Genomic DNA, 13,520 nt, shown 5'->3' on the forward strand with positions numbered 1-13,520 from the left:
GGGAGCAGAAAGGGAACAAACTTTTTGAAGAAACCATCATGGAACTTCACATCCTTTACCCTTTATTCCTCATCTGTCTCTGGTATCTCTTGGGAATGTGCGTCAGCCGAGCTTGTTTCATGTGCATGCAAGATATGGGGAAGAACGGGAAAGCTTCATCTCTGTAGCAGGTATTTGTTGTTTTCCCTCACAGAGGCTGATTTTTCTTTTCCCCTAAAGGTTTCTTTTATAGGCATACTATACAGATGTACACTGTACAGATGATTTCTTCGGTTGCTTTTATGCTTATTTATGCTGGAAATGAAAGAACAAAACTCTCCTGCTGCTCCTGGGAGCTAACTGCTTTCTCTGCTGGGGTATTACGCACACAGTCTATGTCAAGATAACTTGAAGCTGTTGCCCGGTACCTGGTGCTGAGATTTTACAGAGCTGCAGTGCCGTGTACAAGTGAAGGGTTGTCCTGGTCCTCCTGGCCAAATGTGCCCCAGTCCTTTGTGGTGGCACTCACAGTTATGGCAACACTGGCAATAGGTGGGGGCAGGAGTTGGGCTGGACAGCCACACCCGCTATTCCCCACTGCTGAAGCTGAGTGTAAAATCTCACCCCAAAGTGGGCTCATTTACTGTCCAAGAGTAAGTTGGGCACAATCCCAGAAAAAAATGCTTGTGCAGTGCTGCTGCCTGGCCTTCACAGAGACACTGGTATGTATTAAGGGGTCTGAACAGAGCCCTCTAATAGTACTGTAGGCACTTCAAAAGAAACAAGGAGCAAGGAAACTGCTCCTGCTGCCACCGAGTGGCTACATTTCCCTCCAAATGTACCCATAAATGGAGCATTATTAACTTTAATAAACTTGTTTACTGATGGGTTTGTTTATCCAGCCCTCCAGAGCACAGAAGGGAGCCAGTATAATTTCTGCACCCACTACCTTGTGCCACAGCTTTAGCTGTCCAGGACCCCTGCAGTGCTATTTTTCCAAGGACTCAGACACTGAACAGTGTCTGAGCTTTATCTATTCATTTATTCATTTAGCTTCTTGCTATTTAAGCACCAAAGGAGAATTTGCGTCTTGTTTCTTTTGAAGGGTGAAAATGAACCGTGCATGTGTAAACTGATGAAAAGCCAGTCTATGAACACGCACCTGGAGCTGGTTTTGGTTCAGCTTCTTACAGTTCAAAAATGCTGCTTATAGGCAAAGCCTACGTGTGCTTGAGCAGCTGCTGCCTTGCTGAACTTGGGAGACAGGAAAAGTCAGTCCATTTGCAAATCTTGAAGTGAGAGAGTACCTAATTGTAATTTCTCTTCCTGGCCACAATCAGGGTTTTGATATTTGTGTATATTTGATATCATTTTGTAAAGCCCAATTGTATTTTCCTTTCAGAAATGGTATTTGCAACTGTTAAATGACTGTACTTTTATGTCCTAAGTCTTGCATCTAAACCAGAAGCACTTGTTTTTCTATGCATCCATAGCTAATGGAAAATAGAGTTGTGCTGTTTTCTTGTGTTGCAATTGTTTCACTCGAGGTGGATTCTTAGGAATTAAATTAGTCCTAATTGTTAACAAAGCTCTGAATAGGCCAAAAGCCAGGAAGAGGGCCCAGTCAGCCCAGGTAGGAGGTGCAAGGTTTCTGTAGGCAGACAGGTCAGCTTTGATGCTTTCAGTTTTATGGTGACAAGACTCATAAGGAATCTGTTGATTTTGTGATCTCGTACTCTAAGTGATATTGCTGTAAATCTGTCTTGCAGCTGTTGGTGTAACTTAGTCAAAGCCAAGCTGTTTTATAAATAATTTTATTTTTCTTCAGGGTCAATTTTGTACTTTTTTAAATTATTTCTGCATTTACTGAGTCATTATCCCAATGCTGCAGAGAACGCAGCAGGCAGACCAGTGAGCACTCCCTGCTCTCCCCATCCACGCTGTGCCAGGGGGCTGGAGCTGGGCTGGACCACAAAGGGGTCTTTGGAAACTTGCAGATCTGGTTACCCCACCCTCTAGTTCCAGCACAGCGTTGTCCAGGCACATAATGGTTTGGCAAGGGTGGACGTGGATGGGCTCAACTGCCACATATGCTGTTAGTTCTGAATAATTTGTAAGAGTGTTATGAATTTTGTAAACTTTTTAATGTGCTAAACCTTGGTTATGAGGTAACTTTACAAATACGGGGTAATTTGTGTACTTGTTTTTGTATTTTGGTCTGATGATGGGATTTTTTTTTGTTGTTGTGCCCTAAGTGCAGATCATTGGGCAAATAGTTGTTAAAACTTTGAATTAAAACAAATAAATGCATTTTAATGGATATTGGACAGTTTTGTTATCATTCTAATTTTGCCAGGCCTGGAGTTTGTCTTGCTTAAGACTTTTTATAATTAGGTAAGAAAACCAAAATTGCCTTTCCACTTCAGTTTGTAACATAACAGTCAAGAGTCACAGAGGCATTAAATATTAGCCAATTATAACTCAGGACAAAATACGGAGGTTTCTGTCTGAAACAGTCTGTACTGCCTGATGTCATCCATTTGCACACAGCAGTTCCTGGGAGAACAATGGTTACTGGGATGTCTGAAAGTTTTAAGCAGTTCAGTATGACCTGTGCCTGCTACCTGCCAGTCAGCAACAGCCTGAGTTGACTGGCAGAGCTCACTGTGGGACATAAATCCTTTAATCACTGTTTAAATATTTCCTGTCCTTGTCTTTCAGGTAAAGAGCTCAGGAAAGAGTGTTACAGTACCATGAGGCTTCCTCCACTGTTCCCACCCCAGATTTGGCAGTGTCTTATAGTTCCCATTTCATGGCACTTTAGTAGAAGGTGGGAGAACACGTACAGAAGTTTTCAGCTCAAAACTTTGTTCAGAAAGCTGCTGCAGTAATGTACTCGGACAGCCCCAGACCAGAGGTGATGGCAAAGTAGTTTTAATGCACTTCAGAAATGCTTCTGGCTGTAACTGATATTATTGCAATCTAGATAAATGTATTCTTGTCACCCAGTGTAGCTCAGACAAGCAGGTTACTTCCTTGTGTGAGGTTCCTAGCAAATACTGTTCCTGGAAAAAGAACACACTGGATATGCCCACCTGTATAATTATATATGCATCTTAGAGGTTTTAATTTTTCAGGCAGCTGGGGAACAGAATCAATTATCCAGCTTAATTTCTCTGGAACAGTATATAACAGCTTTAGGTAGAAATCCAGTGTGGTGCTGTACAGCAGCCTGAGATGAACCAAGAAAGCAATTTCCCTTTTCAGGCACTGCTAATTATTCTCAACAGCTCTCTATAACTAACTGGAAATCAGCCTTTCATTGTTTAGTACCACCAAATACGTAAGAATAAGCAAGTTTCCATCTCTGAACCAGCCTCAGTATTACTCTGTTAGTTTGATTTTTTTAATAGCACGATAACAGCAGAGTTGGCTAAAGTACTGAGAAGAGTGGGAAACTCTGGGTAGGAAGTGATAACTAGCTCTACATTTCAATGGCCTGAGGGTTTTAGGAAGGTTTTATGCAGTTCAGACTAATGATACCAAAGCTGTGAGATATAAAACCAGCAATGGAAGCTATTTACTTGGGCAGGTTTGGAGCAAGTGGAGCAATGGCTGCATCAGTCTTCAACATCCAAAGGTTACATGGATCCCACTGGTTTGTTTTCAAAGACTTTGCATCTACAGCCAGCAGAGCTATGAATATTGCATTGCACAGGCAAACAAACCCCTTCTAAAATCAGACCTGAGTTCCAGTGAGATGGAATGCTTTGTCTCAGGAATTATCCTACAGAGGACTCAGCAGAAAGTGTCTCTCAGTGCACCAAGAATTTGGCTCAGGGAACAAAGTTCTCCAACGGGGTTTTGCCTCTCTGGGTACTTTGCTTTGCCATCAGCTGGACTGAGGCTTTGACAGAGATTCTTTGATACACATTTTGCAACAATATTGTGCTGACCAATCTGTTTGTAAGTGGTGTAGGCCATGTACTGGTTACACCAGTACAACTGGTTCTGCAAGCAAATTTTGTTTAAAAAGACTGAAACCACTTCCCTGTGTCACAGGAAGAAGCTCAGGCCTGGACAGAAATCCATGTGCAAAGTTCAACATAAAAAGTATAAAACTGAACTAGTAATTGATATAAATACCAATAAATATACTGATATAAATAATAACTGAAGTGACTAATATAAATGATTTAACTTGCAGTGTTGAGTGACTCCCTTCTGAATTAGACTGAAAGCTGCAGGTACCTGTCCCCCAGTCTGCTCCTACAGCAGACAAAAGGGAAAGACAGTTAATCCCAGGAAAATATTTCTAACACACCATTAGCCTTTGACATTAACACCAGGTACAAATGCTTAAATAAAAACATTGACCAAGCCACACAATTAAGCAGAGAGACATAAAAAGAAATGGTGATTCTTTTTCCTTATTTTATTGGGTAAATGATTTAAAAGGTAATAACAATAGTGTTAAAACTACTACAATATCTTTCCACAGCCATATCTCACAGACCCACAGATAACCTTCTAGCATTTTTTTTTCTTTTTCCTCATTTTTCTCTTTTTAAGCCGTACTTATATTAAATGCCCATTTCAACAGTTTCTTCACACTAATAGCAATTAAATGTGGAAGGAAGGAGGATCTAGTTATAAAGGAAGGGGGTTCAGGTAATCTGTGATATTATTGTAATCAATCAAGTTGCTAAGGAAGGAAGGAAAAGAGCGAGGCCTTACAAGCTACTCCAGGTAGCTCTAAGCCCACTGTGTGTCACCATGGCATTGAAGATAACTCAAGATGCTGGTGAACAATTTAAAGTAATTTCTTTTTTTTTTTTTTGTAACATATAAAACGCTAAAATAACTTAGAAACTAGATCCAAATATCTTGAAAAGAATCAACTTTGATATACAAAAACAGTCATAAGTTGTTACAAAAGTTTCAAACAAAAGTTTGTTTTCTCAGTGCGTTTATGTACCAGCGCAATTACTGGGTCCAGAGCAAAGAAAGAGGTTTTTCTTTTTTATTTTTTTCTTTAACAGTAATAAAAAAATGAGGAAAACATATCTTTGTATATAAAGAATCATTGCTGGTCTTAAGAATAAATGTAACCAGAAACCCTTAAATCTGAGAGGCACACTTTGGGTTTCTCTTTTTTTTTTTTTTTTTTTTACTTTTTTTTTTTTAAACATAAAAGGAAAGTCACCAGTTTATTTAAATGGAGGAGATATTCAGACTCCCCAAATAAACTTAATTAACATCACTAGCAAAAATCAGTTAGAAACTGTACAAAAATAAAAAAGTTAACACATTTAATCCTGCAGGGATTTTGTAAGGACTGGAAGGCAGGCTTTAGGAGCAGCATTTGGGCATGGCTGGAGGCTTCTTTGGTTCGATCTAACACACATAAGAGATGTAACCTACTCCAGACAACAATTTTAAAAACCCGCACATTTGAAGACAAGTAGAGGTCCGTATACAAACGCCAGGTGTGCCAGTGGCTGTGCCACCCTCGGCTCCAGAGTGTCTCTGAGGTCAGGACCGGGCTGCGCCCTCCCTGCCGTGGCAGCAGCGCGGGGATGGTGCGGCAGAGCTGCGGCGGCAGCGGGAAGGCCACTTGAAGCATCACTAAGGAACAGCTTCACGTCAAGTCTACGGTTTGGTTGTCGATCTCAGTTTACAGAACAGGGTTTTTAGGAACATTAAGCAAGAGAATGAAAAAAAGCCCCCAACAATCTCCTTAATGGAATAAGGCAAACTGAGTAGTGCTCATAAAAAAAAAAATCAGCATTTCAACTTAACAAACAGTGAAATATAAGCTACTTGGTTGTACCTTAACTTCTATAAAGTACCCCAAATGAAAAACAAATCTGTAACTAACCCCAACAATACAACTAAAAGGTACTTAAACATAACTCCAAGGGAATGACATTTGTGAGAGCAATTGTTGATCAGCTTTAAGCAAACAGACCTATTCTGTTCCAGTGCATGTCACAGTGAGCTGCATGTTTGGTACAAAGAAACCCACAATTACACAGAAACAATCTGCAGCAGTTTCAGCACTGTGTGCTGAGGAGGTAGGTGCCCTAGAAACACTGTAGGTAGACTGATTATTCCAATCTTTGAGAAAAATATCATACAATCTGATTGACCACAGACTCTGTAACAGTTTTTTAATTAGTGATACAAAACTCTGGTCCAGAAGGGTCTGGCATGAGCTCGGTTCAAAAGCACACCTTTACAGTTTGTATAACACCCTTTAACTATATTTTTAAGCAACAGCTACTGAGAGATAGACAAAAATGCATTGTGCATTATGCTGTATACAAAAAGGAGACAAAACTATCCTTTTCTCCCCCAAGCCATGGTGGGAAGTATTGCTGACCTTGTCCTTAAAAACCTGCAGGATTGTTTATTCATCAGTATATCATTATTACACTGGTAAGAAATTCTGTATAACATCTGCATATATCGAAGATTTTTTAAAAAATCTGATATGATTTTAGATCCGCATGACCAGTCACGTGACCTTCTTGAGGTTGATTAGCACCTTTCAATACATATATATTTTTATATATAATAGATCTTTTTAAAAAACTTCTAACAATGAGCTCATGCAGAAGCACGAGCGAGCTGTAACGAGATGACAGATAAAGATGGGGTTGGATGACTTTTTTTTTTTTTTTTTTGCAGCAGAATGATTCAGTTTGTGCTCAGGTTCCCTATAAGGGCAAGAAAAAAAACCAACACAACTCTTATCAGGTAGCCACTTGTTCACATTTCCACTTGAAGACTAATTCATCTAAAAGTGATCCCCAAGTAGAAACAAGACAACAGTATCATCCAAAATAGCCTCTGTATAAACATCTACTAATTTTTGCAGCTTCTGGCTGGCATCTCTTGGCTCCTGAAATTTCAGGCCCTCCGCTTATAAATTAAGGCATTGCAACTGAAAATGGTAATATTTGGACATAAATGCTGTGGATGAAGGAATATCAGAGACCTTCTACAAGAACCTCCATAGAAATTAAGTGGCAGAGCTAACCTCGCATAAGGGATGAGCATAATTTATCCTTATCTGGTTTTGAAACCCTATTGAAACATCTTTACAGTTAGTCCAATTTTTTTTATAACAACTGAATTTTAATGGATTTCATCTACTTGAATTTTATATCTCTCTATATTTACAAACATTCATTATTCAAAATAACTGGAATTTCTGCTTACTGTGGTTTACTAACACATATTAGGAAGGTCTTTTCTGTAACAGACGGCCTGTGCTGTCCCCTAGAACACACACTGAGCTGCAACAGGCAGCAGTGGGAGTTCTGCAGGCACAGGAGGAAGGAGTGAGCTCCTGCCATCGACTGGGCTTGCAAATATACCACACATACCTTTTACTAAATCCTATTTTTACAGCAGGAAAAAGTTCCAATTGGTTTTCTTTCTTCTACTGTGTGGAGGGGTATCGGAATTATTACACAGTACTTACAGCTCTCAAGCACTATTCCTGCAATAGATGAAAACATGTAACATTATGGCATACTTGTCCTGGCTGTCTCACAACAGTCTTTTTTTTCTTTTCTTAAACAATAGTTAACTTGATTGAACTATTCATGACTTGAAAAAACTCAACAAGCTCAAGTGCAGATGAAAGAACAAAACTGGGATTTCTCTTTTCCGAAATAAGTTCACTATTAAAAAAAAATAATCTCACTTTAAAGAAAAAAAAATGTCCGAAACCCTGATGCCATAGCAGCTTCAACAGGGTTTGCTAAAACATCTGGAATACTTGCTATATGTTTCCTATGAATTTCATATATAAGTATATAGTTATGTTATAGTCAAAGGCACTAAAATCTAAATCCATTTTCTTCCTAATATGACATCTGCTACTCACCAACCTGTTTTTAGAAAACAAATGTCACTCCTAATTTGAGTCATCAGAAAGGCATCATCTCATTACAAATGCATTATAATGACGAGTCTTGACAGGGCTGAGTTGCCCGTGATTCCCAGCACAGAATGAGAGACAAAGGGATCTGGGAGCCTGCTGGATTATGTCATGCCCTACCAATTAGGCCACTTGATTCTGAAAATGCTGCCACGTTAACATCACCTCTCATTGTACACGTAATCGCTTCTCTTCATCCAAAAAAAAGCACTCTGTGTGTCAGCCTTGGCGTTCCGGCTGCATGTGCTGGGTCTGAAGATCATGTACAAAGCTACGTGGAACCTTTACCGTGAGGGTGAGATACTGTACACACGTTATTAAGAATGTTATGAAAATGCAATTCATTGTCTCCTTTAATACCTGAATCTGATATGTTTCATTCCCTGTCACACCTATTAATGCATAAGCCATGAATGCCTTTTTGCTAAGCAAAGCATCCCTAACTGCAATCCTTAAACTCTTCCTTCCATCCACAGTCACAGAAAGCCTTGATTGATATAATTCAATGTTAATGAAGTAGAAATTTAAATTTTCATACAAAACCCAAGGGTATATGCTGCAAAAAAATCTGCAGTGAATAGATAATAAAAAAGTATGGGATCTTTGTAGTAACGCAGTTTTCCCTCCCGTTGCCATGATGAGCTGAACCAACTAAGGAGCCTCAACATGGCAACGGAAACTATCATCATAAAATGGTACAGTAATAGAGATAGCTAGACCAAGAAGGGGCAGGGTCTCCTGGGAAGAGGTCTGCAGAGAGGTCCAGTGACTGGTCATGCGGCTCAGTGTCAGGAATAATGGTTGTATGGTGGAAGGGGGTGCCCAATACCATTCTGGAAGTGATGATGCTGACGATGGGCAAGGTACTCTGTGTAGCTCATCGTCATCTTCTCACTGCGGTACCTGGAAAAGAGCGAAGAAGCCAATTCAGGAACTGTTACCAGGAAGGTGCAAGTAGCACTAGAAATGCTACACCGGTGGTTTGTTTAGAGATAACAACTCCATACTTCTGATACTGGGAGTAGGACTGACTTCAGCTGCACAGGGGCAGGGAGGGAACTGCCACAATGGTCGGGGTCATTCCTGAATCACATCACAAATCACAGCGTAAGTGCTCATAAAAAATATTTTAGGCAAACAGAACTGTTAAAAATGGTTGCCTATTGTGTTGCTCGATGTAGAGGGAATAGAAACCTATGACTGTACTAACCACCCTTCCTAAAAACGGAACATGTGCAAACTTCCACTCAACTGGGACCTCTCCTGACTCCCAAGATGGTTGAAAAATAATGGAGAGGTCCCACCAGAACACTGGTCAGTTCTATGTAACTAAAAGCAGAATCCAGGCCCTGGCATCAAATAATTTGGATAAACTTGCATCAGTATTGTTTGACAACAAGGAACATGATTTAACCAACAACCACTGGGCCCTGCTGAGGGGATCAGCTGCAGCTGTTCTGGAATCGGTGGGGACGGAACGCAGCACCCGGCGGGAGAGCTGGGCTGGGAGTGGAATCCCCACACTTCAGAACCAACCATGGGACCTCTGCACAGCTCAGCAGATGGAAGAGAATCTGTCCCTCTGCATTCCAGACCCTACAACTGGTACAAGTCCTTCAGTGCTACTGTTATTTAGTTCTCTTTCAAACCGTGGCCATAATTGCTGGGTATTAACTTGAAGTGAAGATAGTGACAGATTAGTTTTGATCAGCCTAAAGCTTTCTTCACACACAGGACATTTACTTTAATTTACAGACTTAAAAAAGAAGTTAGAAGCCCTTATTCCACTCTTCCAGTAGATATTTCTGTGTATGACAATAAGTTATTAGAATGAGGTTCTCAAACAGGTTGTTTAATGCTGGCAAACAGTCACTGTTTTAATACTGTCTCTAACCTGTCAGCAGAAGCTGAGGTTTTAGGCAAGTACAACAGACAGTCAAAAAAATACTTCTTCTGAACATCAAAAATTATAGCTTGTTCATTCCACTTATGAGGCCACTGATTTTGGTAGCAGTTTCATTGTTGTGAACTGAAATACAGCAAACATATGGCTTTCGGTGGTTTCTTTTGGTGGGGGGGGTGGTGTGAGTTTTAGGGTGGTTTTTGTTTGTTTTGTGCTCCCATGCTGTTGCTCCAAACAAAATCACATAGCAAGAAGAATTACAGAATTTTTGTTTCTAGGAAAAATATATTCCTTATTTACTAAGGTGTACAGAAATTGTCATTGGTGAACTATAGCACTGTTACTCTTGCCCTCAGCTATCTCCAGATAGCTTCTGTTCTTTCTGAAAAGAAGATAACAAGGTGTGCAGCTGAAATAAATTAAAAGGAAATTGGGGTTCTGCATTTGGAAATGTGGCTGGATTCTGTAAATCCTTCCTCCCTAATTTTACCTTCAGAATAGCATGTTTTCCTTACTCAGAGCTACTCCACAATAATTAGATTCCTACAAGAATCCAGAATTCTGAACAGTCATTGAGACACAAAATCTTTATCTCCTTGAAGAGTACAAATGATCAAGAATTCCTTATAACGTAAAATTTTAAAAATTCCTATTTCTCCACAGATAACTAGGTAACTAAAGTTCAGCAGTCATTTTACACTGCAAGCTTATACAAATGAAGAGCTTTAGAGCCATTCTTATAGACATTCAATCCTCCACCCTTCACCACGTAGCTACAATATTACGGGCAGAGTATCTGCTGCTAATTCTAAAAGAGTTTGGCTCCCACAAAGCCCTCAAGACCACATTTTATTAAATTAGCAAAATCAAACTAAACTAGTATGAAATAAAATATTAATTCTTGTCCTCACTCCTGAGAATACCTACCCTGACATAGTTTCACTGGTACACTGGCTGTCAAAGCAGAACATGGCTTGCATGTCTCACACCTTAAGATCAGGGAAACCTGTACTCCACAGGGGAATAAAAGAGACTCAAAACTTTCTCTGAGAATCCAGGGGTACCAAGGGGCCTCTGTGACGTACAACAGCAGCCCCACCACACACCATCTGCCCAAATACAGCCTGACAAGGGCAAGTAATCCCTGTTAACCACAGCCCTGACCACCCCCTACAGCCAAGGAACACACTGGGAAAGCACTGCTGGGAACATGCAGAGCTAAAGGAAATCTGCAGGTACCCTGATTTATACGTGCCCTGGTACTGAACAGCTGCCTCTTACTTCTTGCTTAGTGCCACTAATCCCTGTGCCAGGCATACAGATCCTCCAAAGTCCATACTGCTCTTGTGAAAACAAAGAGATCATTAATGACATATCCAGGAAAGGTTACTGTTACCATCTGCGAGGAGCACTTACCAGGAATGAACACTCACAGCATTACAAAACAGGACTAAGGTGCGGTATCCCGGTGCGTACCTGGTTAGCTTTATTGTTTTCCTGAACTCATTAGTAATCGGAGCTTTGTAGCCTCCTTTCCTCAATAAGGAATCTATGGTTTGAATGTGGTCCCATCCTGTTGAATTTTACAGTAGCAAAAATTAGTGAGAAATCCAGCAATAAGAACAGATGTTGCAAAAACACAGAAGGGGGTGTGGTGCTGTTAAGGACAGAGGCCCTGCTGACGTTCGGTAGAGACCAGAACGTTCTTCCCTACTTCAGAACAGCTGAAGGAAACACGACATATAGGATTGCTTCACACACACAGTTCACTCTACAAACAAAATGTATTTTTTATATATGATTTTATAGTTGCAATATTCTAAAAGTGAAGCCACTCTACCCAGGTGTCATAGACTGGAGGTGAGAGACAAAATTTAACTTCTCCCAAACGTTCAGGTATGATCATGCATCACAGTCACTTTAAACACTATAAATGGCTATGGCAGTACGGAAAATTAAATTTCAGTATAAAGTAAAATTGAAAAGAATTATTAGTTAAACATGTGCAGAGAATTCCAGAGATCAGAACTTCTTCATAAATATCACTTAAATTTACAGCGATATGTGTAGTTTTAGAACTACTATATATTACATTATAGGTGTCTGGGTAATAGAAGAAGTGATGGATTAAAAATAAAGAATCATTACTGTTCTGAATAAAATCTTTACGCTATTCAAAACTTCTACTTGTTGATTTTAAAAAGCCTAATATTTTAAGTAGCTGTTAGACATGCTGTTTCCAAAAGATGCAATACATTAGTCACACTGTTACATGAGAAAACTCAAAAAACCCCAGTAGTTTTGGGTACATACAAAATACAAATGGGTAGTTTTGGAGACTTAAAGAGTCAGATTGTAATGTATGGTCTACTAAAATTATTTAGAAATTTAAACACATTCCTCCTCCTGCACACCCTCCGCCCCCACTCCCAAATTTTAAAAAAAAAGCCTGGAATGACTCTAGACTTCTAAGCAACTATTTGGGAAGAGAATTATCAATTAAAGATGATCCTCAGTAAAGGTATCAGCCAAACCCTTTGAGGACAGACAAATATAAAAATATAAAAAGGAAAGAGAGGGAAAAAAAAAGCAGCAATGCAAAATGTAAAAGACTGAGACAGGCTGAAACACACCATCGACCTTTGAATCAGAGCTGCTTGGCCGAAAAGATGGTCCAAAAGATGATTATTCAACAAAATCTACTCTAGCTTTTTAAATTCACAAACTTAAAGCTGTGCCTCTATTTAAAAGGGAATTTCACTGCCATTACTTTGGACCTTCAAATTGAAAATAATTCTCTTCCATCCCTCAAAAACCCTGGGAAGTCAATGTTTGTAAGAGGAGTTAAGTACTAGCAAAAAGTACCCAACTGAAAAGCAACTTGATCTCTGGGAATTCAGGAATAAATTAGCTGTTAGGATAATTGCCCAGGCATCCCATCACTTAGCAGAGCTTCTGCATGTCCCTAATATCACAGACTAACAACTATACAAAATTGGCAGCTTTTAACAACTGTTAGCCTGGCTGAAGGCACTGTATCACCCCTCCATATTTTATTTTCCTACAGCTATGCTGCATTTATGACTGGCTCAAAAAACAGCTACAGTTTACTGAATCCCCACAGAGGACTGACACAGGCATGTAATTGGCATTTTATATAAGAGTCTTCTTACAATTAAGTATTGCTCCATCATCTGACATCAGTGCAAGGTCAAATATTGCATTTTAGATTTATAGGTATGTTTAAATTCTTCACCAGATCATATGAAATAAAGTGCAACAATGACCTTGCTCCTTTGCAACCTCCGGTAAGTAGGTGGCCGTGCGCTTTGATCCTTTCTCGTTGATGAATTCTATTCTAATGCCATGTACACCCACCTGCAAGAAATCAGCAGCTTTATTAGCACATTACCAGAAAAAAGGTACAGATTTCTAACACGATAAGACCCAAACCATGAACCTTTCAGTGGTTAATACCATTTTGCAGAGTTTCAGGAGGCAGCACCGCAGCGGGTATGACCTTTTTGGGAGGTGTTCACCTCACAGCCACGTAAGCTCAGCAGTGGCACAGGGATGTTCCTCCACTCCACACCATGGAGCTTCCTTCATTCCTGGGCTGCAGGAAAACCAGCTGAGGTGCAAAAGTCCTTCTGTCTCCAAGTTTACTGTCTCCTCTGACACTGT

The 13,520-nt window shown here is 39.9% G+C and overlaps 1 protein-coding gene across 2 annotated transcripts in view; it reads right to left on the minus strand.

The window, feature by feature from the left end:
- Positions 1–4,393: 4,393 nt before the first annotated feature.
- The window catches only part of AMMECR1 (AMMECR nuclear protein 1), a 93,143-nt gene continuing 84,016 nt past the window's right edge, over positions 4,394–13,520 (minus strand). The window contains exons 5-8 of one of the 2 annotated variants that reach the window (XM_039387826.1): positions 13,124–13,214; positions 11,313–11,409; positions 8,763–8,836; positions 4,394–7,489 (exon numbers count right to left, since the gene is read on the minus strand). In XM_039387826.1, the coding sequence (XP_039243760.1) occupies positions 7,380–7,489; positions 8,763–8,836; positions 11,313–11,409; positions 13,124–13,214 (372 nt within the window). In that variant the 3' untranslated portion in view covers positions 4,394–7,379. Of the gene's footprint in view, positions 8,837–11,312; positions 11,410–13,123; positions 13,215–13,520 lie in introns of both variants that reach the window. The other variant, XM_027716554.2, reaches the window with a different exon arrangement.

The sequence above is a fragment of the Pipra filicauda genome, unplaced genomic scaffold (assembly GCF_003945595.2).
Source record: "Pipra filicauda isolate LSUMZ 115617 unplaced genomic scaffold, ASM394559v2 scaffold58_size5111680_pilon, whole genome shotgun sequence".
Taxonomy (NCBI): domain Eukaryota; kingdom Metazoa; phylum Chordata; class Aves; order Passeriformes; family Pipridae; genus Pipra; species Pipra filicauda.